The 23,010-nt window shown below is 40.3% G+C and overlaps 2 protein-coding genes across 3 annotated transcripts; one reads left to right on the top strand and one right to left on the bottom strand.

Annotated features, from left to right (window-relative positions):
* Positions 1-1,122: 1,122 nt before the first annotated feature.
* Positions 1,123-2,555, bottom strand: LOC138635333 (interferon-induced protein with tetratricopeptide repeats 1-like). Its single transcript, XM_069722752.1, has one exon. The coding sequence runs from the start codon at positions 2,553-2,555 to the stop codon at positions 1,140-1,142; it is 1,416 nt and encodes a 471-aa protein (XP_069578853.1). The 3' UTR covers positions 1,123-1,139.
* A 1,614-nt stretch (positions 2,556-4,169) lies between these two features.
* pomgnt1 (protein O-linked mannose N-acetylglucosaminyltransferase 1 (beta 1,2-)) lies at positions 4,170-18,858 on the top strand. Of its 2 annotated transcripts, none has more exons than XM_069722758.1 (22): positions 4,170-4,260; positions 4,476-4,740; positions 9,773-9,875; positions 10,127-10,242; positions 10,587-10,652; positions 10,762-10,875; positions 10,971-11,088; positions 11,820-11,918; positions 12,061-12,188; positions 12,601-12,671; positions 13,047-13,122; positions 13,402-13,485; positions 13,829-13,870; positions 14,019-14,077; positions 15,709-15,781; positions 15,928-16,056; positions 16,417-16,542; positions 16,669-16,733; positions 16,845-16,889; positions 17,003-17,138; positions 17,229-17,338; positions 18,688-18,858. In XM_069722758.1, exons 2-22 carry the CDS (start codon positions 4,621-4,623, stop codon positions 18,767-18,769), a joined length of 1,962 nt encoding a protein of 653 aa, XP_069578859.1. In that variant the 5' UTR covers positions 4,170-4,260; positions 4,476-4,620; the 3' UTR covers positions 18,770-18,858. The 2 variants fall into 2 exon arrangements, with proteins under 2 accessions (XP_069578859.1, XP_069578860.1); XM_069722759.1 differs by lacking the exon at positions 4,170-4,260 and adding an exon at positions 4,278-4,376.
* The last annotated feature ends 4,152 nt before the right edge of the window (positions 18,859-23,010 follow it).

Raw genomic sequence — 23,010 nt, 5'->3', positions numbered from 1 at the left:
AGGAACTGTGTAAATAATACGTGAAGGACTGTCATGAATCACACTTTGAGTGTCTCCCAGTTGGTGCGTCTTGTTTTCCAGTCGATCTGGAATATCAAGAAAGTGGCAACCAGTGAAGTAAACCAGGCAGATGTTATTACAGCTGCAGCAGCAGCAGCTGTCTCACCTCGACTGTCAGGCCACAACTTGAAGTTTATGATATACGGTTTATCCATCTTAATACCTTACATTTGGTTTTGAATACACTTGATGGATCAAACTGTTTTGGAATCATCTGAACCTCATTGCTGATCATTTCAGTTGCTGGTTGTAACTTTAAGTTTTTAATCATAATTCTCAGGCACAGATCCAGATGCCACTCTGTGAGGTCTGAAGTTTAATAGTTACTCGTGTGGGTTATTTTAAATGACGTCTTAACAGAATTTAGTTGAGCAATCCGTACTGTTTTTCCTCCCTGTTATTGCGCCACACCTGCTATCATTGAACCGAAGTCACCGCCACCCTTTAACTTCATTATAGGATGCTGAAAATCAAACACCCACGACACCATTGGATTCATCATGCAGGGACCCTTTGTCACGCAAAGACAAACACACTCGCAGCTGTCTTACGTACGTGATGTTCTCTTTGTCTCGTTCGCGATCGGGTTTCATGGTGTATTTATTTTAGATTTTAATCATCATCGTCATTCATCAGCTGTTTCTCTCTCTTCCAAGATATGTTGATGGTTAACATATGTGTTTATACTCTTTCATTGAGAATAAACATAATCCTGGCTTGCAGTCACATTAAAATACATTAAAGACGTTTAAATGTATTGCCACTGGAGATTTATTCGAGTCATCTTGATGTCTGAATATATAAATAAAGCAAACGGTGAAATGTTGCAAAAGGCTAGATGGCTAGAGATAATGTTTAGTCGGATATTTTCATAATAGGTGTTAAAACTATAGACATTTGTCGTGGTTTTTTTTTTGTACATCTTTTTTATTTTATTTATTTTCATTTTTTACATGAAATACAGAAGAAAAAAAAAAGTCTGAAATTTGTTTTCGTGTCATTAACAGCGACGTTGTTGTTGATTTAGACACAGCGTTGATACAAACACGCAGATGATCAGTACAGTAAACGTCTCATCTTCACTCCACGTTCGACAGAAACTCCTCTATTTCTGCACACCTTTGGCTTCTTCTTCCGTCTCTGATCCTCTTCAGGGCTTTGATGCTCTTGTCACGATGTACGGATGTTCCTCTTATCGCTGCCGCCTTCATGAGATAGTCTATCGACTTGTTCTGTTCGTTTTTACAGAATTTCAAATATGCTGCATAGCGCTGGTAAAGCATCTGTTTCTTGTCATCATCCAGATTACTTCCTAGCAGCCCCTCGAATATCTGGTCTGCTTTAGCCTGGTTATTTAACTCCTGGTAAATGCTGGCAAGATCTATTTTCATGTCAAGTGAGGAGTCGGGGTAACAAGGGATCACGTCCTCAAAGAGACGGATCGCTTTGTCGATCATTATGTGCTTCAGCGGATTGTCCTGCTGAGAATAGATCCTCCATTTGTAGCATTTCGCAGCACATCTCTTCAGATACCGCTCGTCTGGATGTTTCTCCAGAGCCTGCACTGCCAAATCGATAGCTTCATCTAAAGATAGATACTTTCTGTACACTCTCAGTAATGGTACGATACCACTGTAGCTACTAACCGGCTTCCTTAAAACCCTGGTGGCCAACTCACGCGCTTTACTTCCAATATCTCCTTCAACCGGACCACAAGCCTCGAGGTAAACAGCAGCGAGGTACAAGTTCTCAGGATCGTTTTGTATGGCGACTCTCATTTCCTTCAGGATGTTGGCATCGCTGCCATCGTTCGGTAACGCTAACACTCGGCTGGTCTGCCACTCCACCATGCCCGGCTGCATGCGGATGGCCCTCTGGAAGTAATCCACAGCCTCCGGCCGCCTGCCCAGACACTTCAGGGTCCAGGCTTTTTCAGCGCAGACCTCCGCATGGAGCTCGTCCCGGGACGGAGACGTGTACTCTCTCATCAAGGTGTCGATCTTGGACAGGTAACCCTCGCTCTCTGCCCATTCTCCCAGGTGGTGGTGCAGCCAGGCCAGGTTCCCGTAGTTCACCACCAACCAGGGGCCCTCGTCCGTGACCGTGTTTCTCACCTGGCGGAAAGCCTCCGTGGAATTGCCGAAGAAACTCCGGGCCTCTTCGACGGAGCCCGGCTGGCGGTGGACGGAGACCAGCTGGTGGTGGATGAACCCCTGCAGGTTGTAGATGTGACCCCGCCAGCTGTATCCCTCCTCGGTGCCGATGTCCTTCAGGCCGTCCCTGAAACGGAGAAGAGCGGACCTGCTGGCACTCAGGTCCCAGGTGAAGTGGCACTGCAGGGCCTCCAGTCTGGACTTCAGCGTCGGCGACGGACTCTGAGCGGCACTGATGGAGATCGAAAACGACACATGAAATCCCGCATACGGCGCAGTGTTCTGTTGAGTGATACCTTTAGATACTAGATGTGGACGTAGGAGGGAAGGAAGGAAAGACATGGAAGAGAGGAAAGAAAGAAAAAAGAAAGAAAGAGGTTCAAAAGTGGGAATTAAAATAGTAAGTAACCATAACTGGATGAGCAGGGTGAAGAGGAATCGGGCAGGAGGAAGTGTATCGAAAAAGGAGAAAAGAAAATATGGAGGAAAAATGTAGAAGATGATACAGAATGAGAAGAAGTAAGTAACATCAGAAAGCTCAGGAACGAAGCTCAGTAAGAAACAGAGAAAAGGAGAATCGGTGAAGATGTACAGGAGTTTGCAGTACTCACCTCATCATCAGCTTGTTGTGTTGGACTTTTCTCAAATAAAAATCTCTGGATTCCCTTCTTTATATACGCTGCTTCTTTGGGTGCGGTGCCATAAAAATACGTAATGTTCAGCTCGTGTGCTGTCGTAAAGGAGCCAAAGGGCACACAAAGCCTCGGTGGACTTCAGATAGATAGATAGATAGATAGATAGATAGATAGATAGATAGATTTATTTATAGTTTCCCAGGAACAGAAACACATACAGCCACGTGTTTGTTGCATTGAAAAAGCACAGCATGTCAGGACGTTAACGAATCAGATGATTTAGTTTCGTTTGGACGGAAAAAACTGTCGATCTGACCCAGTAAAATAATGTTATATTAAGATTGAGCTGGTCTTGTTTGGTATAAATTGATCATCTGGTGTTTTCTTACGCCGATGATTTGAACAAAATTCAAGAAAATATCACTTGTGTTTTTCCTGATAAGCGTCTTGGTCTTTATTTGAATTCACCAGAGATATCAGATCTTACATCTGTAAAATATGAGAACAAAGCGTGGCCGTCTCGTGTTTTTGCTGTCGCGGACCGGCGTGTCTATTTTCATGTTTTGCTGAGATTTCTTCTCTTATTCCTCAGCCTTCATTTTTTTGAAATTGTGCAAAAAAATTAATTAAATAAACGTAATTAAGAATCGTTCAGCCAATAAAATATTCAGCGTGTTTCACTAATTATTGATGTATTTTAAGTTTGATCTTGATATTTGATCTAAAAAAAACAAAAAAAACAGCAGCATTTACTACTTATTTCAAACGTTGATATACTGGATTTCTGTAATCAGTGAAGAGATAATTGCACGTGTGTTTTTTATCCTCAGATAGGCGTTTATCAAGCCACGCTGAATCAAAAGAGTCAAGTCCAAAGGGAAGTCAAACGTGTTAACGTCAAAGTACACTTCAAAATCTGTCAAGTCTGAAGTCATCTGGTTTATGACTCATGCTTGGCTACACGTCTGAGTCATATGACTGCAATCCACACCTGTCTAAAGTCTAAGCTCTTATCTCCTATGTAATAAAATATTGAACCGGTTTGACGTGTTCAGTGAATTCATTAAAGGAGCCCTGAAGCCACAGCCAGGAATCAAAGAGTACCAAAACTAAAACACAGAAAAAGTGTGTTATGTTCTTTGTTTTGTGTCATTATTTAACGGGGAAGTTGGTTGAGTGAAAGATTTCCGTTTATTTACATTTTTAATGCTGTATTGAAACTCCTCGCCAGTTGGCGGCGGTATAGGCCGCTGTGGGGTTTTATTGTGCGAAAATGCTATAAATAAGAAAGGGGAGGCGGTCGACGCGTGATGACGTGTGTCGCTCTGCGACGAGAAGCGCCGTGTAGCAGTTTCCGAGCTGACTTCGCTGAGTTTTGGTCTCCGAGGACATGAAAAGACTCTGATGTCTCCGTGAGTCGTGATGTTTGATGTTTCAGCAGAAAAGATGCCGACTGGGGTGTTTTAACCCCCCCCCACCCCCCCTCCACCCCCCCCCCCCACGGCACAGCGAGTTTGAAGAGCTCGCGGTAACTTAGCTTGTCGTTAGTTGTTGTTGTTGTTGTTGTTTAACGCGCTGTTTATTTTGTGTGTGTGTTGTTGTTGTTGTTGTTTTTTGTCCTTCTCAGATGACGATGTGAACTGAACATCTGTGTCTCCGCTGGTGCCGTTGGAAGCAGTGTATGTCCCGGCGCGGAGGAGGAGGAGGAGGAGGAGGAAGAGGAGGAGAGTCTGAGCTCCGTGTGAAGGAGGGCGGTGTTGTCGGTGTCCAGGATGGAGACCTGGACCCCCAACCCCCGAGCCAAGCCCTTCGTCCCCCGCCAGCAGAGGAGCTTCTATCTCACCTGGAAGTACAAACTGACCAATAAGAGGACGCTTCGCCGCTTCTGTCAGGTCCAGAACAAATACCTTCATCAGAACAAATACCTTCATCAGAACAAATACCTTCATCAGAACAAATACCTTCATCAGAACAAATACCTTCATCAGAACAAATACCTTCATCACAACAAATACCTTCATCACAACAAATACCTTCATCACAACAAATACCTTCATCACAACAAATACCTTCATCAGAACAAATACCTTCATCAGAACAAATACCTTCATCCACAACAAATACCTTCATCACAACAAATACCTTCATCAGAACAAATACCTTCATCACAACAAATACCTTCATCACAACAAATACCTTCATCAGAACAAATACCTTCATCACAACAAATACCTTCATCAGAACAAATACCTTCATCAGAACAAATACCTTCATCAGAACAAATACCTTCATCAGAACAAATACCTTCATCAGAACAAATACCTTCATCAGAACAAATACCTTCATCACAACAAATACCTTCATCAGAACAAATACCTTCATCAGAACAAATACCTTCATCAGAACAAATACCTTCATCAGAACAAATACCTTCATCACAACAAATACCTTCATCAGAACAAATACCTTCATCAGAACAAATACCTTCATCACAACAAATACCTTCATCACAACAAATACCTTCATCACAACAAATACCTTCATCAGAACAAATACCTTCATCAGAACAAATACCTTCATCAGAACAAATACCTTCATCAGAACAAATACCTTCATCAGAACAAATACCTTCATCAGAACAAATACCTTCATCAGAACAAATACCTTCATCAGAACAAATACCTTCATCCAGAACAAATACCTTCATCAGAACAAATACCTTCATCAGAACAAATACCTTCATCACAACAAATACCTTCATCAGAACAAATACCTTCATCAGAACAAATACCTTCATCAGAACAAATACCTTCATCAGAACAAATACCTTCATCAGAACAAATACCTTCATCAGAACAAATACCTTCATCAGAACAAATACCTTCATCAGAACAAATACCTTCATCAGAACAAATACCTTCATCAAATACCTTCATCAAAACAAATACCTTCATCACAACAAATACCTTCATCCAGAACAAATACCTTCATCAGAACAAATACCTTCATCAAATACCTTCATCAGAACAAATACCTTCATCAGAACAAATACAGAACAAATACCTTCATCAGAACAAATACCTTCATCAGAACAAATACCTTCATCCAGAACAAATACCTTCATCAGAACAAATACCTTCATCAGAACAAATACCTTCATCAGAACAAATACCTTCATCAGAACAAATACCTTCATCAGAACAAATACCTTCATCAGAACAAATACCTTCATCAGAACAAATACCTTCATCAGAACAAATACCTTCATCAGAACAAATACCTTCATCAGAACAAATACCTTCATCAGAACAAATACCTTCATCAGAACAAATACCTTCATCAGAACAAATACCTTCATCAGAACAAATACCTTCATCAGAACAAATACCTTCATCAGAACAAATACCTTCATCACAGAACAAATACCTTCATCAGAACAAATACCTTCATCAGAACAAATACCTTCATCAGAACAAATACCTTCATCCAGAACAAATACCTTCATCAGAACAAATACCTTCATCAGAACAAATACCTTCATCAGAACAAATACCTTCATCAGAACAAATACCTTCATCAGAACAAATACCTTCATCCAGAACAAATACCTTCATCAGAACAAATACCTTCATCAGAACAAATACCTTCATCAGAACAAATACCTTCATCAGAACAAATACCTTCATCAGAACAAATACCTTCATCAGAACAAATACCTTCATCAGAACAAATACCTTCATCAGAACAAATACCTTCATCAGAACAAATACCTTCATCAGAACAAATACCTTCATCCAGAACAAATACCTTCATCAGAACAAATACCTTCATCACAACAAATACCTTCATCACAACAAATACCTTCATCAGAACAAATACCTTCATCAGAACAAATACCTCAGAACAAATACCTTCATCAGAACAAATACCTTCATCAGAACAAATACCTTCATCAGAACAAATACCTTCATCAGAACAAATACCTTCATCAGAACAAATACCTTCATCAGAACAAATACCTTCATCAGAACAAATACCTTCATCACAACAAATACCTTCATCAGAACAAATACCTTCATCCAGAACAAATACCTTCATCCAGAACAAATACCTTCATCAGAACAAATACCTTCATCAGAACAAATACCTTCATCAGAACAAATACCTTCATCAGAACAAATACCTTCATCACAACAAATACCTTCATCAGAACAAATACCTTCATCAGAACAAATACCTTCATCCAGAACAAATACCTTCATCAGAACAAATACCTTCATCAGAACAAATACCTTCATCAGAACAAATACCTTCATCCAGAACAAATACCTTCATCCAGAACAAATACCTTCATCCAGAACAAATACCTTCATCAGAACAAATACCTTCATCAGAACAAATACCTTCATCACAACAAATACCTTCATCCAGAACAAATACCTTCATCAGAACAAATACCTTCATCAGAACAAATACCTTCATCAGAACAAATACCTTCATCACAACAAATACCTTCATCAGAACAAATACCTTCATCCAGAACAAATACCTTCATCAGAACAAATACCTTCATCCAGAACAAATACCTTCATCACAACAAATACCTTCATCAGAACAAATACCTTCATCCAGAACAAATACCTTCATCAGAACAAATACCTTCATCAGAACAAATACCTTCATCAGAACAAATACCTTCATCAGAACAAATACCTTCATCACAACAAATACCTTCATCACAACAAATACCTTCATCAGAACAAATACCTTCATCCAGAACAAATACCTTCATCAGAACAAATACCTTCATCAGAACAAATACCTTCATCCAGAACAAATACCTTCATCACAACAAATACCTTCATCACAACAAATACCTTCATCACAACAAATACCTTCATCACAACAAATACCTTCATCACAACAAATACCTTCATCACAACAAATACCTTCATCCACAACAAATACCTTCATCACAACAAATACCTTCATCACAACAAATACCTTCATCACAACAAATACCTTCATCAGAACAAATACCTTCATCAGAACAAATACCTTCATCACAACAAATACCTTCATCAGAACAAATACCTTCATCCAGAACAAATACCTTCATCAGAACAAATACCTTCATCAGAACAAATACCTTCATCAGAACAAATACCTTCATCAGAACAAATACCTTCATCACAACAAATACCTTCATCAGAACAAATACCTTCATCAGAACAAATACCTTCATCAGAACAAATACCTTCATCCAGAACAAATACCTTCATCAGAACAAATACCTTCATCAGAACAAATACCTTCATCAGAACAAATACCTTCATCAGAACAAATACCTTCATCAGAACAAATACCTTCATCACAACAAATACCTTCATCACAACAAATACCTTCATCCAGAACAAATACCTTCATCAGAACAAATACCTTCATCACAAATACCTTCATCCAGAACAAATACCTTCATCAGAACAAATACCTTCATCAGAACAAATACCTTCATCAGAACAAATACCTTCATCACAACAAATACCTTCATCAGAACAAATACCTTCATCCAGAACAAATACCTTCATCAGAACAAATACCTTCATCACAACAAATACCTTCATCCAGAACAAATACCTTCATCACAACAAATACCTTCATCCAGAACAAATACCTTCATCAGAACAAATACCTTCATCAGAACAAATACCTTCATCAGAACAAATACCTTCATCACAACAAATACCTTCATCAGAACAAATACCTTCATCAGAACAAATACCTTCATCAGAACAAATACCTTCATCCAGAACAAATACCTTCATCACAACAAATACCTTCATCAGAACAAATACCTTCATCCAGAACAAATACCTTCATCAGAACAAATACCTTCATCCAGAACAAATACCTTCATCACAACAAATACCTTCATCACAACAAATACCTTCATCACAACAAATACCTTCATCAGAACAAATACCTTCATCAGAACAGAACAAATACCTTCATCCAGTTCTCAGGTTTCCTCCAACACACTTTCTTTAAGAAGAAGACATCGAATGTTTTCAAAAAATAAAAGTCACAAGAAATCTCTTTAATTTTCTGTTTATCAGGACTGAACCTTTTTCATTCTCTTTTTTTGTTCAGTCATCATAATTATGTCAGAAGGAAGGCACGTTTATTTGTAGAACACATTTTAACAACAATGCAATTCAACGTGCTTCACTTAAAACCTTTAAAAGCATTAAAAACATCAGGCAAAAGAAAAGGACATTTAAAAACTATTAAACAGTGATTAAAACATTAAAAACTGATTAAAATATTGAAAACGGTGATTAAAATGTTAAAAATGGTGATTAAAACATTAAAAACAATTATTAAAACATAAAAAAAACAGTGATTAAAACATTAAGCAAGCTAAAAAAACAAATAGGACAAAAGTTACAGTGCAGTTTAAGACGTCCTCAAATGTGGTTCAGTGAAAGGCAGCGAACAGAAGAAGTCTTCAGTCCTGATTTAAAGTCTTTAGAGTCTCAGCAGACCTGCAGCTTTCTGGGAGTTTGTTCCAGATATGTGGAACGTAGAAACTGAAAGCTGCTTCTACCGCGTTTAGTTCTGGCTGATAAAAGTAGCAGCAGGATCAGAAACGAGCCTTCAGTGCTTTATAACCCAACAGCAGGATTTTAGACTCGCTTATTAAATGTAGTTTCTATTAAATATATGCATTTCAGTTTCTACCTATTTAGACATTTGTATTTGCCTTTGATTGTTCGTATACTTTTACCCTATTTCAGCTGTTTTATTTCATGTTCAAGCTTTTATCCGCTCCGATTGTTTGATTTCTCGTAAAGTCTCTTGTGATGCGACTTGAAAAAAAAGAAGTGATTTCAGATTTTTTTTAAATTTTCTTTTCTTCCGCAGGCTGGTGCCGTTCTGTTCCTGCTGATAACCGTCATAGTCAACATTAAACTCATTTTGGACACACGGAGAGTTGCTAACGAAGATGCAGCAGCTCAGGAATACGGTGAGAAAACACCTTATTTTATTTCAGTGTAACACGTAACTAACGACGGTCGTTATGACAACAACCTTTAGAGCTCATAAAACATTTTCTCCACCGTCAGCATCAGATTATTATATCATATCTCGTATGTGCGTGTTTGAGAGTAAAACCAACACGGCGTGTTTTTATTTTTATTTTCTTCAACCTTCAAACACGTGTTGCCATAACTACCGTATTTCCAACACGCCGCTGTCGTCTCGTGTCTCTTTCAGAGGACACGATTCCCAACATGGAGACGCCGCGCAGGCCGGCCAGCGGACGCAAAGTCCTGGACATCGAGGTGTACTCCAGTCGCTCCAAGGTCTACGTGGCGGTGGACGGCACCACCGTGAGTGACCGACCGGCGCCCGCCGACAACAATCCAAATCACTAATCCTCCTTTAATGCAAAAACAAATACACACCAATGTAAAAACACACACACACACACACACACACACACACACACACACACACACACACACACACACACACACACACACACACACACACACACACACACGTATACAGTGAAATGTTTGTGTAAATATTTCTGAACAAAGAAAACCAGACTTTTATTGCATATAGGTAAATTTCTCAGGATATATAAATGTCCAGAAACAAATATTATATTAAATGTATGAGGCATGTATATATATATATATATATATATTCCCTGCCCCGTCGGCTGCAGGTGCTCGAGGACGACATGCGAGAACAAGGCCGAGGCGTCCACGTCATCGTTCTCAACCAGGCAACCGTGAGCGCCGTCTGTTCGCCATTCAGATTCATATCGACCAATCACTGCACAGGATTTAAAAGAAAAGGTTGGATAACCGAACCTGTGTGTGTGTGTGTGTGTGTGTCAGGGTCATGTGATGGCCAAGAGGATATTTGACACCTACTCCCCCCACGAGGACGAAGCCATGATCCTCTTCCTCAACATGGTGACCCGAGGTCGAGTCCTCATCTTCACCATCAAGGTGAGTAGCTGCCGGCGGTCTCTGCGCTGAAGCACGTGTTCCTGTCTTTATTTCAGACTACAGACTTGTTGTTGTTGTTGTTGTTTTTCCTGCAGGATGAGGGCACGTTCCACCTGAAGGACGCCGCCAAGAACCTGCTGAAGACTCTGGGCAGCCAGGTGTCCCTCAACCTCAGCTGGAGGGACATGTGGACTCTGGTGGTGAAGAAAGGAGGTAGAGGAGCAAGTTTTCACTCCCAAGCGGATGTGACTGTCACATGTGGTCAGAACACAGACTGGATATAAAAGTGTTCGTAGCTTCGGGTCTGAAAAATGATGCAGAAGTGAACTTAAGCTGCAATACCAGCGAGTGCCACTAGAGGTCGGCTCCAAAAAGCCTCCGGCTCCATAGACTCCCATTCAACTTCTCTCATCAAATCCAAAGTGAATCAAATGTGTCCATCAGTTATCTCGGTGTTGTTAGCTAAAGTCACTCCTTCTTCTTAGTTTTCTGGAGGTCCATCTGAAAATAATCCCTCATTCATTAGAAAAGAAGATTCAAGAAGACCTGTTTTTGGGGGGATATCGGTGGGCAGGACGTTGTATCGTCATGGTTTCCAATTGTCCAAATATGGTCACTTCCTGCTCCAAACTAGCAAAAATGGCGACGACTGAAATCCGAACTCACAGCTTTGAAGCAGGATTATTTGTTTACAGGCTACAGAAGGAAACACAAAACAACTTTGTATTATAAGAAATGTTGTCGTGGGAGAAGAAAAATCAACGGAATCATGCATTTAAGTAACTTCTTAGTTTCCTGTGAATATCTTTCCCCTAAATTCAGACTCGGTTCAGAAACATCTTTGAAACGTATCAATCGACTTCTCAAACTGGGCTTCGTCGACTCGTCTGCGTATGGAGCTTTTTGTGTGACGAGATCAGCTGACGTGTCGGTGTGTTCACCAGGTCAGGTGTACGGAGAGAAGCACTCCAAGTCTCCAGCCCTGTCCACCTGGGGAGACCCGGTGCTGCTGAAGACCGAGGTGCAGCTCACCGCCTCCGAAGGTAAAGACGCAGGATTCATATCGTTCACGCCGGTTAACGCCCCCCCCAAAAAAAACCCGAATGATTCAGTCAGAAGCTGCACCTCGTGTTTATGATTTGTTTTTAACTGTAAGATTTTCCGTAAACGTTGTCCACCCTGCAGAGGCCGAGTGCCACTGGGCCGACACCGAGCTGAACCGCAGGAGGAAGCTCTTCTGCAGCAAAGTGGAAGGATACGGCAGCATCTGCAGCTGCAAGGACCCGGCGCCCATCGAGTTCAACCCCGACCTGGTGAGATTTAAATTAGATTTAGACTTCATTAATCCCACAGTGGGGAAATTTAGTCGCTGCAGCAGCATAGAAACTCAAAAAGGTGCACATGATATGAAAAAATGTACAAACACGTGGAAGATATAAGAAAGACCAAAAAAGTCGTCATTTCAAAATTTGATTCGGTCGCCACAGAGAGAAAGAAGATTTAAATCAGGCACACAAGATGCTAAAGTTTTACATAATTCGAGATAAGTTTCTATATAAAGAGACTCGCGTGTCGGTTATGACATCGACAGCATCTTCAAAATGTTGCCACCGATATAATCGTTCATTTTCTTTTTGTTATAATTTGTTTTCTGGTGTGCTGACAAATAAAATATTTCTCTGTGACTTCATTTTCATTCACTTCCTTTTGTCTTTGTCCTGCCAGCTGCCCAACAGCAACGTCCTGAACGTCCCCGTGGCCGTCATCGCAGGGAACCGACCCAACTACCTCTACCGGTGAGATCAGCCCAAAGAATAACGTTCTTCATTTTCCTATAAAGATATTTGTACTTATTTGGTTTTGCCGTTTTGTTGAGTTTTACCCCCGAAACGAATAAAGAGAAATGAGGCCGCGTGCAGTAAATATTCCTCGTGTTAAATTCCTCTTTGACATTTTGATTTGGTGGCGGAGGACGTAAACACGGCGAGCTGCTGCCGTCCAAGTGGGATGAAGAAAGATGGCGGCAAAAACATGAATACAATTCATTTAAAGGGGAAAAAAAAACACATTTACATGTCCGCTTTTGTTGTTGTTAAATTGGAACAAATCTCACAGAACGGAGTAATAAACAATCATTAAATTATAAAATATGAGCGCTTGTCTGTTTTCAGGATGCTGAGGTCGCTTCTTTCGGCTCACGGCGTCAACTCGCAGATGATCACCGTCTTCATCGACGGATATTACGAGGTAATGGCGAGTTTCTTCCACTTGGCTGGTGGATGTTTCAGTCAGATTGTGTTTCCAAAATTAAAAAATATCTTTCACGTCTGAGCGTATAAATGTGAAAAATTATGCTTATGTTGTGTCGTCTTATTTTTTGATCTATATTTTTTTTTCTTGTCTATTTTTTTAGGTGTATATATGTATATATTAATTTCTATGCTGTATATATTAATTTCTATGCTGTATATATTAATTTCCATGCTGTATACATGTCTATTCATGTTTTATGTGTCTTGGACCCAGGAACCGATGGATGTCGTGGAGCTGTTCGGGCTGAAGGGAGTTCAGCACACACCCATCAGCATCAAGAACGCCAGAGTGTCGCAGGTAAAGAGGTTTAAATAAAACAAAATAGTATTATTCTTTTATAAATTTATACGAGTATTTCCTCCACGTCACTGAATTGTCTCCTGCAGCGTGTTATGAAAGAGTGTTTGAGCTTCAGACTGATTTCAAGTCATGAAAGACACTCAGACCTCCGGGAGTTTCTTCGTTTAATTTATTGTTTCTATTGATACGCTTTTTTTGTTTTGTTTTGTTACTTGCGTTGTCGTTAATGTGGTTCTGTTGACACGTTTTCTTGCTGCGTGTTGTTTTGTGATGTTAAAGCACTTTACATGGTGATTGTAGGATTAAAAATATGTTGAATTGTCTCCGTTCTCCATCGCAGCACTACAAGGCGAGTCTGACCGCGACCTTCAACCTCCACCCTGTAAGTATCAAACTGTCACACATTATGGCAGCTTTATTTCTTCTTTTATTTTATATTTTTATGAATCGATCACAGCTTTCAGTCTCTCAGGTGGTTTGTATGTTTCACAGAGTCGATCTCATGACAGAATTAATGTGTTTTTGATCAGGATGCCAGTTTTGCCATCGTTCTGGAAGAAGACCTGGATATCTCCATCGACTTCTTCAGGTACGTCAGACCGTCTGCACATCTGCCACTAAAACCACGGACAGATGACTCGCCAACAACTTACCGCTTTCATATTCTCTTAATAATTGACGAGAATAAAATCCTAAAATAAATGACCAGAAGTTATTTTAAAATGACAGCAGAAGTATTAATTTATAGTTGGAGTGATCCAAATTCATACGTGTCCATACCGTGACTTTTAATTCAAAGTGGGGTTTTACAGATCGACGGAAAATTAATCATCAGTTATTTTGAAAGCTGATGAAGGAAAAAACTGATTCATCTTCTTTAATCTCAAACTTTGCTGCTATTGTTTGTTTTATATGATTGTTAATATTATTAATTCGTATTTGTGTAGCACCTCTCATACAACAAACAGCAGCTCAAAGTGTTTCACATAAAAACAGATATAAAAGGAAACATTAAAAAATATAGAAAGTAAATGAAATACATTTAACATAGTAGTTTTTTTGTTTTGGGTGCTTCATTCCTTCACTGGGACATTTTTTTTTCATTCCTTTTAAAGCTGCTATTGGTTGAAGAAAAAAAAAAAAGCACACTGATGGCAGGCAGGACGAACAGTGACACCTGGTGGAAATGACATGAACTGCGTCCCAACATGAGGCTGTGAAAGCGCTGTGACCCCTTTGCTTATGACCAAGTCATCACTGCTGCAATGTTTTTTAACATGGATTTTTTTTTTTTTTTTTTTTTTAATATTTTTCCAGTTGCTGAATTTTTTTAAAAAATTTTTTTGTGTGTTGGCGGAGACGGACGAGATGATGTCATTGTCATGTCATTGTCATGATGTCATTCGGCGAAAGTCTTCAGCCTCTTAAAAGTCCTCCTTAAGGACCCGACGAGTTTTTTTCCACCTTACGAGCTCTCTTTTTCTATTTCTATTTGATTTGGTCCGGAGTGTCCACCAGGTGGCAGTAGATCCTCGGTGATGGAGCCTCTCTCAGACCCTCCTTTGTTGGACAGACTGCTTATTTTTTATTTTTTTGAACGGTGCTGTAAGAAGCTGCATCTTTCCCTCCCGGGCCGACGGATCCGTTCAAAGCACCGACTTCAAATAGCCGATAAAAGCGTCTGCAGCCGTTTCCATTTGAACGCCTCTCTGAAGAAAGACGAGCTTCAGGCCTTCGGTGAGAGAACCAGAAGCTCCCTCCTGTTGAGGGAGACGAGGCCGTTACGTCTCATGTTTACTTCTTGCACGGTGTCACGACTTCAGCTTCAACATTTGAATTCCTGATTTCTTTCGTTAGCATGAAGTGATTTTTCCGAGCTGCTTCTCCACATGCAGCGTTCGTGTTTAAAGTCCGCCTTCTGACCTGCGCAGAGGGAAACCTGCTGAAAGGGAATATTTAATGCTCCCGAGAAAGAAGAAGCGATGTTTTAGACAACAGACTTTGTGTTTGGCTCCTTTTCACAAAACTCCCTGCAGCCAGCGTTCAACATCTTTGTTGAAAGATTGAAACCAGCTTTGGAGGCTGTTTTTGAACTTGTAGTTTAGGTGTGTGTACATAAACTGGAAAGTTCTTGCTTTTTAACTTGACTAAAAAAAAGAATAGTTTTGTCTGTTGATATCAGCTGCTTTCACTAATATCCCTGTTTTTTTCTTCCTGCAGTTTCCTGAGTCAGACCGTCCACCTTCTGGACGAGGACGACAGCCTCTACTGCATCTCCGCCTGGAACGACCAGGTGAGCAAATGAACGAATGTCGGGACGTCAGTCATTCGCTTTCTTTAAAGAACAAATAAACCCACACGTAGACCTGAAGCCCACAGAAAAAAAACCTCCATATGTCCCTGACAGCCGTTGTTGTTGTTGTTTTTCTTGTTGCTCAGGGTTACGAGCACACCGCGGAGGATCCGGCCCTCCTGTACCGGGTGGAGAGCATGCCCGGCCTGGGCTGGGTGCTGAAGAAGAGCCTCTACAAGGACGAGCTGGAGCCCAAGTGGCCGACGCCGGAGAAGGTGCTCCGGTCTTCTTGTCTGCCTCCAACAATCCTCGTGTTGCTTCTGTGGAAGCTTTTTTAGTTGTCAAATAATTTGCTGCCCCCTAGTGGCCCGAAAACAAAGTTAGTTTCTGCAGCTTTAAGTTACACGTGTGAACTTTCAGTGATGAATATTTGTCCTCGGTGCTCTCAATACTGAATTATGATTATGAGCAGCAGATTTTAAGACCTGCAATTAGATTTTCATCCGATGAAAGGAAGAGCATTCATTTAAAAACGTGTGTGTGTGTGTGTGTGTGTGTGTGTGTGTGTGTGTGTGTGTGTGTGTGTGTGTGTGTGTGTGTGTGTGTGTGTGTGTGTATGTGTGTGTGTCCTGCAGCTGTGGGACTGGGACATGTGGATGCGGATGCCGGAGCAGAGGAAAGGCCGAGAGTGCATCATCCCCGACGTGTCACGCTCGTACCACTTTGGCATCATCGGCCTCAACATGAACGGATACTTCCACGTAAGATCCGAAAAAAGAAACTGCTTCTTTTGTGATTTAAAAATAAAAACAAAAAAAGACCTGCAGATGATTTGATTTGATTTGATTTGGGTTTTCTCATCATATTCCTGCGTTTCCGTCCCGTAGGAGGTTTATTTCAAGAAGCACAAGTTCAACACTGTTCCCAATGTGCAGCTGAAGAGCGTCGACAGGTGTGTGAGTGTGTGAGAGAGATGTGTGAAGTTTTTTTTCCCACCTCTTGAATTGCATCTGAAAAATAATTTTGGTTGTCTCGTTGTTGTTTTTTTTTTTGTGCGTCCCAGTTTGAAGAAGGACGCGTACGAAGTGGAGATCCAAAACCTGCTGAAGTGAGTGAACCTGCAGATGTTCGGTCGCTGCGGTGAAATAAAAAGTACAGAAAGGGCTGAAGTGATGATGTCATTGTGTGTGTGTGTGTGTGTGTGTGTGTGTGATATCCCAGAGAGGCCGAGGTGCTGGACCACACCAAGAACCCGTGTGACGACTCGTTCCTGCCGGACTCAGAGGGGAAGACCTACGTCATGTTCATCAAGATGGACACCGAGACGGACACGTCCACGTGGACGGAGCTCGCCAAGGTACACACACACACACACACTCACACACACACACACACACACACTCACTCACTCACTCACAGAAGAACTCATCCCGTGTCGTCTCCTCAGTGCCTGCATGTCTGGGACCTGGATGTTCGAGGATACCACCGCGGCCTGTGGCGGCTCTTCAGAAAGAGGAACCACGTCCTGGTCGTCGCCGTGCCGATCTCCCCGTACTCGTAAGTAACGAAAAAATTCACGAGTTTCAAGTTTGAGGATTATTTGACCAGCCGGGTCGGTCTGTTAGTTTGATCAAACGGTAGCTGTTTTTTCTCTCGTTTAAACCGTTGTTGTCCGATTGGGGTTTCAAAATAAAAGCACCGGTGGTTTAGCTTTAATTCATTTCATTAAAACTGTACTTTATTTCGCTTTATTTTGCTTTTCAACTTAAGTCACATCTTAAGTTGAAAACTTCTATACTGGTCTAAACTAACTCGCGTTGAAAGTATTATTCCTAATGACAGATTTATTATTTTCAAAGCCACTTTATGATGCTCCTAAAAAATAAAACCCAGAAAGACGCACTGACATAAGATTTGACTTAAATGTGATTTGACTTTCCGATTTTAAAAAGAAAAATCACAATAAATATTGAATTAAAATACTTGCTGTATGAAACGCCACAATCAGCGACTTAAAAAGGTCTCGAGTGATGCCGATTAATCACAAGCTTAAATAGTCGGACATGAATTTATTTGCATGTGCAGTGACCTCCAATCTTGGAGGGCATCGACCTGACAGGAAGTACGAGCTGGTATGCAAATCCTCCCGTCTCCTGTGTTCAGCCCGGCTCATGTACTTATTACTTATGGAATATATATATATATACAAAAAAAAACAGGAAGCCATCGTGACATTTAATTTGTCTTATTTCTCACTGTTTTAGAGCTTTTTTTAAAATTATTTACAAATGATGGAGAGAATAGAAAAGACACGTGAACCTCCAGGGTTTATTTTGTGATTGTTGTAAAAAATAAAAAGTTTAATTTCTGTGCAGGATTTCCTCAAAATTTTCAATATAATTTGCAGAGTTTTAAAATCGGTTTTTTTGCTGTTAAAATTGCGGGAAACAAAAGATTACATTATTTTTTAAGTACTACCACAAAAACAGTGATATGTAATCACTTCTGGTGATAATAATAATTTTGGTTTTATTCTTTTATTGAACTTAAAGGCGCTCAAGAGTTCCTAAAAAGTGACATAGCTTTACAAAACAGTCTGACTGATATAGAAACATCAGCCTTTCAAAATAAGAGCGTTAGATGCTGTTTAATTCATGTTAATTCAGCACTACTGTATGCACAAAGACAAATCGCGGTCTCTATAAAACTAATATAACGTAGTTATTGACAATCAACATTTAATTAGACACTTTTCATGTGAAGACCACGTTTCCCACAAAATCCCGTCACATCCCAGTTTTCCAGAGTTTGTTTTCCAACCCGACAACCACGTCACCTTTCTGTTCCTCTTTCTGCCTGTCCACTCTCCTCCTCCTCCCCCCCCTCTCCTCCCGTGTCCCGTCCAGTGTGAAGAAACCTGCCAGCGTCGCTCCGATTCACTTGGAGCCTCCTCCCAAAGAAGAAGGAGCGCCGGTGGAGCAGATGTAGACGCCATCGAGCACCAGGCCAGGCCTTAACTCTCCTCCTCCTCCTCCTTCTTCTTCTCCAATGACAACCACTAAATAATCCAGCCTGTGGAGGGGCGGGATGGGCGGGGAGGGGGGGACTCGTGTACGAGAAGATATCTGGGAAACGGAGTCCCTTTTTTGGGGGGAGTGGGGGGATTAACACTACAAACCCGCACTGCTCGATCCGTCCGACGGTTTGAGGAGGAACGCTGAGTTTTTGGTTGACTGTGACTTTTAAAAAAAAACAGCTGTCGGTTTCCGTGACAACCGCGGGCCGATTCCCACCTGGCCCCGTTTTTGAATTTCACAATTCGCAAACCGGAGTTTATCCACGATCTCCTCCTCGTTTGTGTTTTTAACTACTGAGTGCTTTTGTCCATCCTGTACATACGTTTTAACTTATCTCTATTTATTTGACATCCTACAGTCAAAAGGTTTTTAGTGGTTTGTTTGCTTTTTTTTCTTTTCTTTTTTTTATCAACTTTTATCAAGATCAGCGCTTTTTTTTTTTTTTAATGAGCCTAACGTTTACAGATACAGAAATAATAATGTATATACGTGACTATATATTTTTTGATGAAAAATTTAAAAGGGTCAGCATATTTTTCAGCATCAGATGGGGAGTCTGAGTGAAGAAGCCATGTGGGTTTTTACTGTCATTGACTGCTTTACATCAGTTGCCTGGGATTACATTTTAATTGAGGGGAATCGGAACGGAAAAAAAAGTATTCACGTTTTTTTTTTTTAATGACATTCGCTGCTTTTAGAGACAAAACGACACTGTGTCACCGTGAAACGTATTTATTAGTAGAGAGCATCGCTCTGCTGTAAACGGACTTCTAGCTGGACATTTACAAAAGCATCAAAAACATAAGGTTCATAAAGCTGGAATCAAATGATGTTTTTTTACTTATTAAAAGGAGAAGTAAAATAAACCTTTTGTCTATATTTTGACAAAGTTCACGCAGAGCTGCACATAGGAGGCGAACAACCTAAAGCACATAACTATTAACTTTGTCACGGCATCGAGAGAAAATTCTCTACGAAGTCTCTACGACTGAATTAACACTACAAAAGTGCAAAACAAATATTTAATACAATATTTTTTTTTGCTTAATTATTTACTTTTTTTTCGTTTGAAAATGATACTTTTACTTTGAAAATTTCTAGCGGGAAGTCTCGCCAGGTGACTCGTAGAAGCAGCGTGTGTTAAATCTATGAATCGATTTTTCAGAATCTGCCTGATTTCCTGCGTGCAGGTAGAAAGTGGAGGCTCCGCCCACCTCCACCTCCACCGACAGTACGTAGCGATGTCGTTCGTTTTATTTCAACGTGGTACTGCTGCGTCACCTCGGAGATCTGAAAAAGGCCCTGAAGTGTTTTATGACCCAAAACAACTGCTGTCAATCATCAGAGAAAAATATGTCGTCTGATACTCGTCTTTTTGTTTTGTTAATTGATTTCGCGTCTCATCGTTTCGGCAGGTTTTTTATTCTGAAATATTATGAACAGAATCGATTCCCAAAGTTCATATAAGAATAATCCTTTCAAAATAAGGGTACAACTTTTATTTAATCACACTTAACTTGGCATTTATAAGCAGTATATTAACAAATACAGCGATCATTTCTTTATAATAATATATTAACTGGCTGTTTGTCAGCAGCTCTAACTCTTATTAACGTCTTTGATCAGTTAGTGGATGCGTTAATATACTACTTATTAATGCTCGATAGGTTTGATTACAAATTAAGTTAATTAACTCGCAGTGAATTCAAATCTGTTCTGCGTCTGTTGATGTTTGAGCTTTTGAGTTTTCATCACTTATCGATAAATCAGTATTTTTTCTTTTTTTTGGTCTTTTATTTTGAAAGGGTGCTCTGTATTTTAAGGCAACCACATGTTTAATACCTGCTGTCAGACAGAGCTGCTTACTCGGCAGTATTCCAGCCCATGTTGTCTTGTTTGTTTGTTTGTTTGCGGTTTTGTTTCTTATGAAAATGACAAAGTAGAATCTCTACTTTATTTATTTTTTATTTTTATTTTTTTTAATCTTTTGTCTTCATTTCACTCACGTTTCCTCCGACGAGGCGAGAAGGTCAAACTGGACTGAGATCACTGTTTCCTCACCAATACGGTTTGTTAAATTTAAAGCTTTGACACAGTTTGGAAGAAGGGAGCTTTGTGTGAGTGACAGCGAGGGGTCAAAGGTCACACCGAAGGTCACAGGCGTACGAGTTCATTTACCTTTTGTCATGGAAATAATAAAGATGTTTTTACTGAGTTTTGTGCTGCTTTTCTACGTGATTCTAACGGAAGGATTTATTATTGCTATTATGATGATTATTGCACATTATTAATGGAGTAAACTTGTAGTTATTGTTATTTGTGTATGTAAATCGGCAGGTTTGGTGTTTCCACCGAGGACAGAAGCGCCGACGTTCACATCCTGTGATGGAAAAAAACCCGGCGGCCGCCGTACCCGCTCGGAGGCAAATGATCTGAAACAAGGGATCGGGGATTCTCCCGCCTTCCCAGCAGCCTTTGCTTCCCTCCTGCGTGCGTTTTCTGCCGACACATAAAACTTGTTTAGTTTGTTTGACACGTCTACTGAGAGGAGAGTTTATTTGTGCAGCACGTTTCAGCAACAAGACAATTCAAAGCTCTTCACAGAAAAGCATTAAAACAATCAGGCAGAAGAAAAGAACATTCGAAAACAGGAAGCCATTTGATTGTTGCTCATTTTCCCTCTAAAGCCCCCAAAAAACCGTCTTTCTTTTGTTCTCTAAATCCTGCCAGCAGTCTTTGAGCTGCTATAATTAGTGGAGCTCCTCGAAAAAGGAAAAAAAGCTCCTCATAAGATGGAGAAGCTCAAAGTCGGAGATGCAGTTAAAAGTCATTTTTACAGTTTCATCTATCATCCAATTATCTGATCATCGGAGTTCTTTGTGTTTGGGAACCGTTCTTTGTGTTTGGGAACCGTTCTTTGTGTTTAGGAACCGTTCTTTGTGTTTAGGAACCGTTCTTCCTGCCTGGGGAACTTTTTTTGTTGTTGTTTTTTTTGTGTGTCTAAAACTAGACGGAGGTTCAGGTCGGAGTTATTCACCGTGATCGTAACGGTGTGTTGGTGCACTAACTGACAACTGGGTCACGTCGCTTTTATTTCACAGGAGGCTCTTATTCACACACACACACACACACACACACACACACACACACACACACACACACACACACACACACACACACACACAGCAGGTCATTTGTGGCTGAATCAGGAGTCGCTGGTCCATGTCGGCGTGCGTTCGCCGCCTTTTTAAATGTCATTTCTGACCTATTGAACATCGTGATGAGCCGAGCTCGGCGGCTGATGGCTGAGATGTAGATGGAATATAGATTTTGTGCGAGTGTGAGCTGGTGGGTGGGTGGAGGAGGGGGGTGGGGGTGGGGGGTTATTGTTAAACATGGAGCTGCTGAGATGATGATGACAGATTTTTAACTCTAAATACCTCGCGTGGCTTTATAATTGGATGGAACAAAAACACGCCTCTGCACATTTCAACAAGTTCTATCACATTAATGTCGGGGAAAGAGCAGAATATACACAATGACGTAATTTATTTTGTGCAATAAATGCGTCCGCAAAAAAATGTGAGATTATAGTCATGAATAAAAGAGGTCAGATGCATTCAGTAGGGAAAAAGGAAGGATCGTTCCCCTTTGGGCCACTTTTAATGTGAATAAATCTGCAGGAGGTGTTTCATTGAAAAGTATCTTAAAACCAGATGAAATTAGCAACTGAAAATAATGAAAATCTTTTTTTTTTTTTTTTTTTAAGAAAAACTCAATCATGAAGCAGTGAAAAAACCAAACCATTGAGTTAAATGGAAAATCTCAAAGTCCCACTTTAAGAGTGGATTTATGGTTTGAGCTATTTTGAAATTATTCAGATCAGTCTGGAATAATATTAGTTATCAATAAAAGAATAACAGAATAAACTGGTGCTGCTCTCATGAATTTCCCATTTAGCGATGACCAAAAAAATTAGATTTGAAACGAATGTAAAGTGGAAGAATTTTCACGAGTTTTCAGAGACTTTCAGAAACCAATGAAAGATTAATATTTATGTCGCAGTATTATTTCTTCAAGTAAACTTTGTGTTTTCATCTTTGTGAACTTTTAACATTAACCAAGTGGTTTTTTGGTTGTTGTTTTTTTTTG

Source organism: Brachyistius frenatus, unplaced genomic scaffold (assembly GCF_029030835.1).
Source record: "Brachyistius frenatus isolate BFR_SWC_R1_liver_20210118 unplaced genomic scaffold, ASM2903083v1 Contig_304, whole genome shotgun sequence".
In the NCBI taxonomy this organism is placed as follows: Eukaryota; Metazoa; Chordata; class Actinopteri; family Embiotocidae; genus Brachyistius; species Brachyistius frenatus.
Note: the sequence above shows the minus strand (reverse complement) of the source record. Positions and strands in the feature narration are given on the sequence as shown.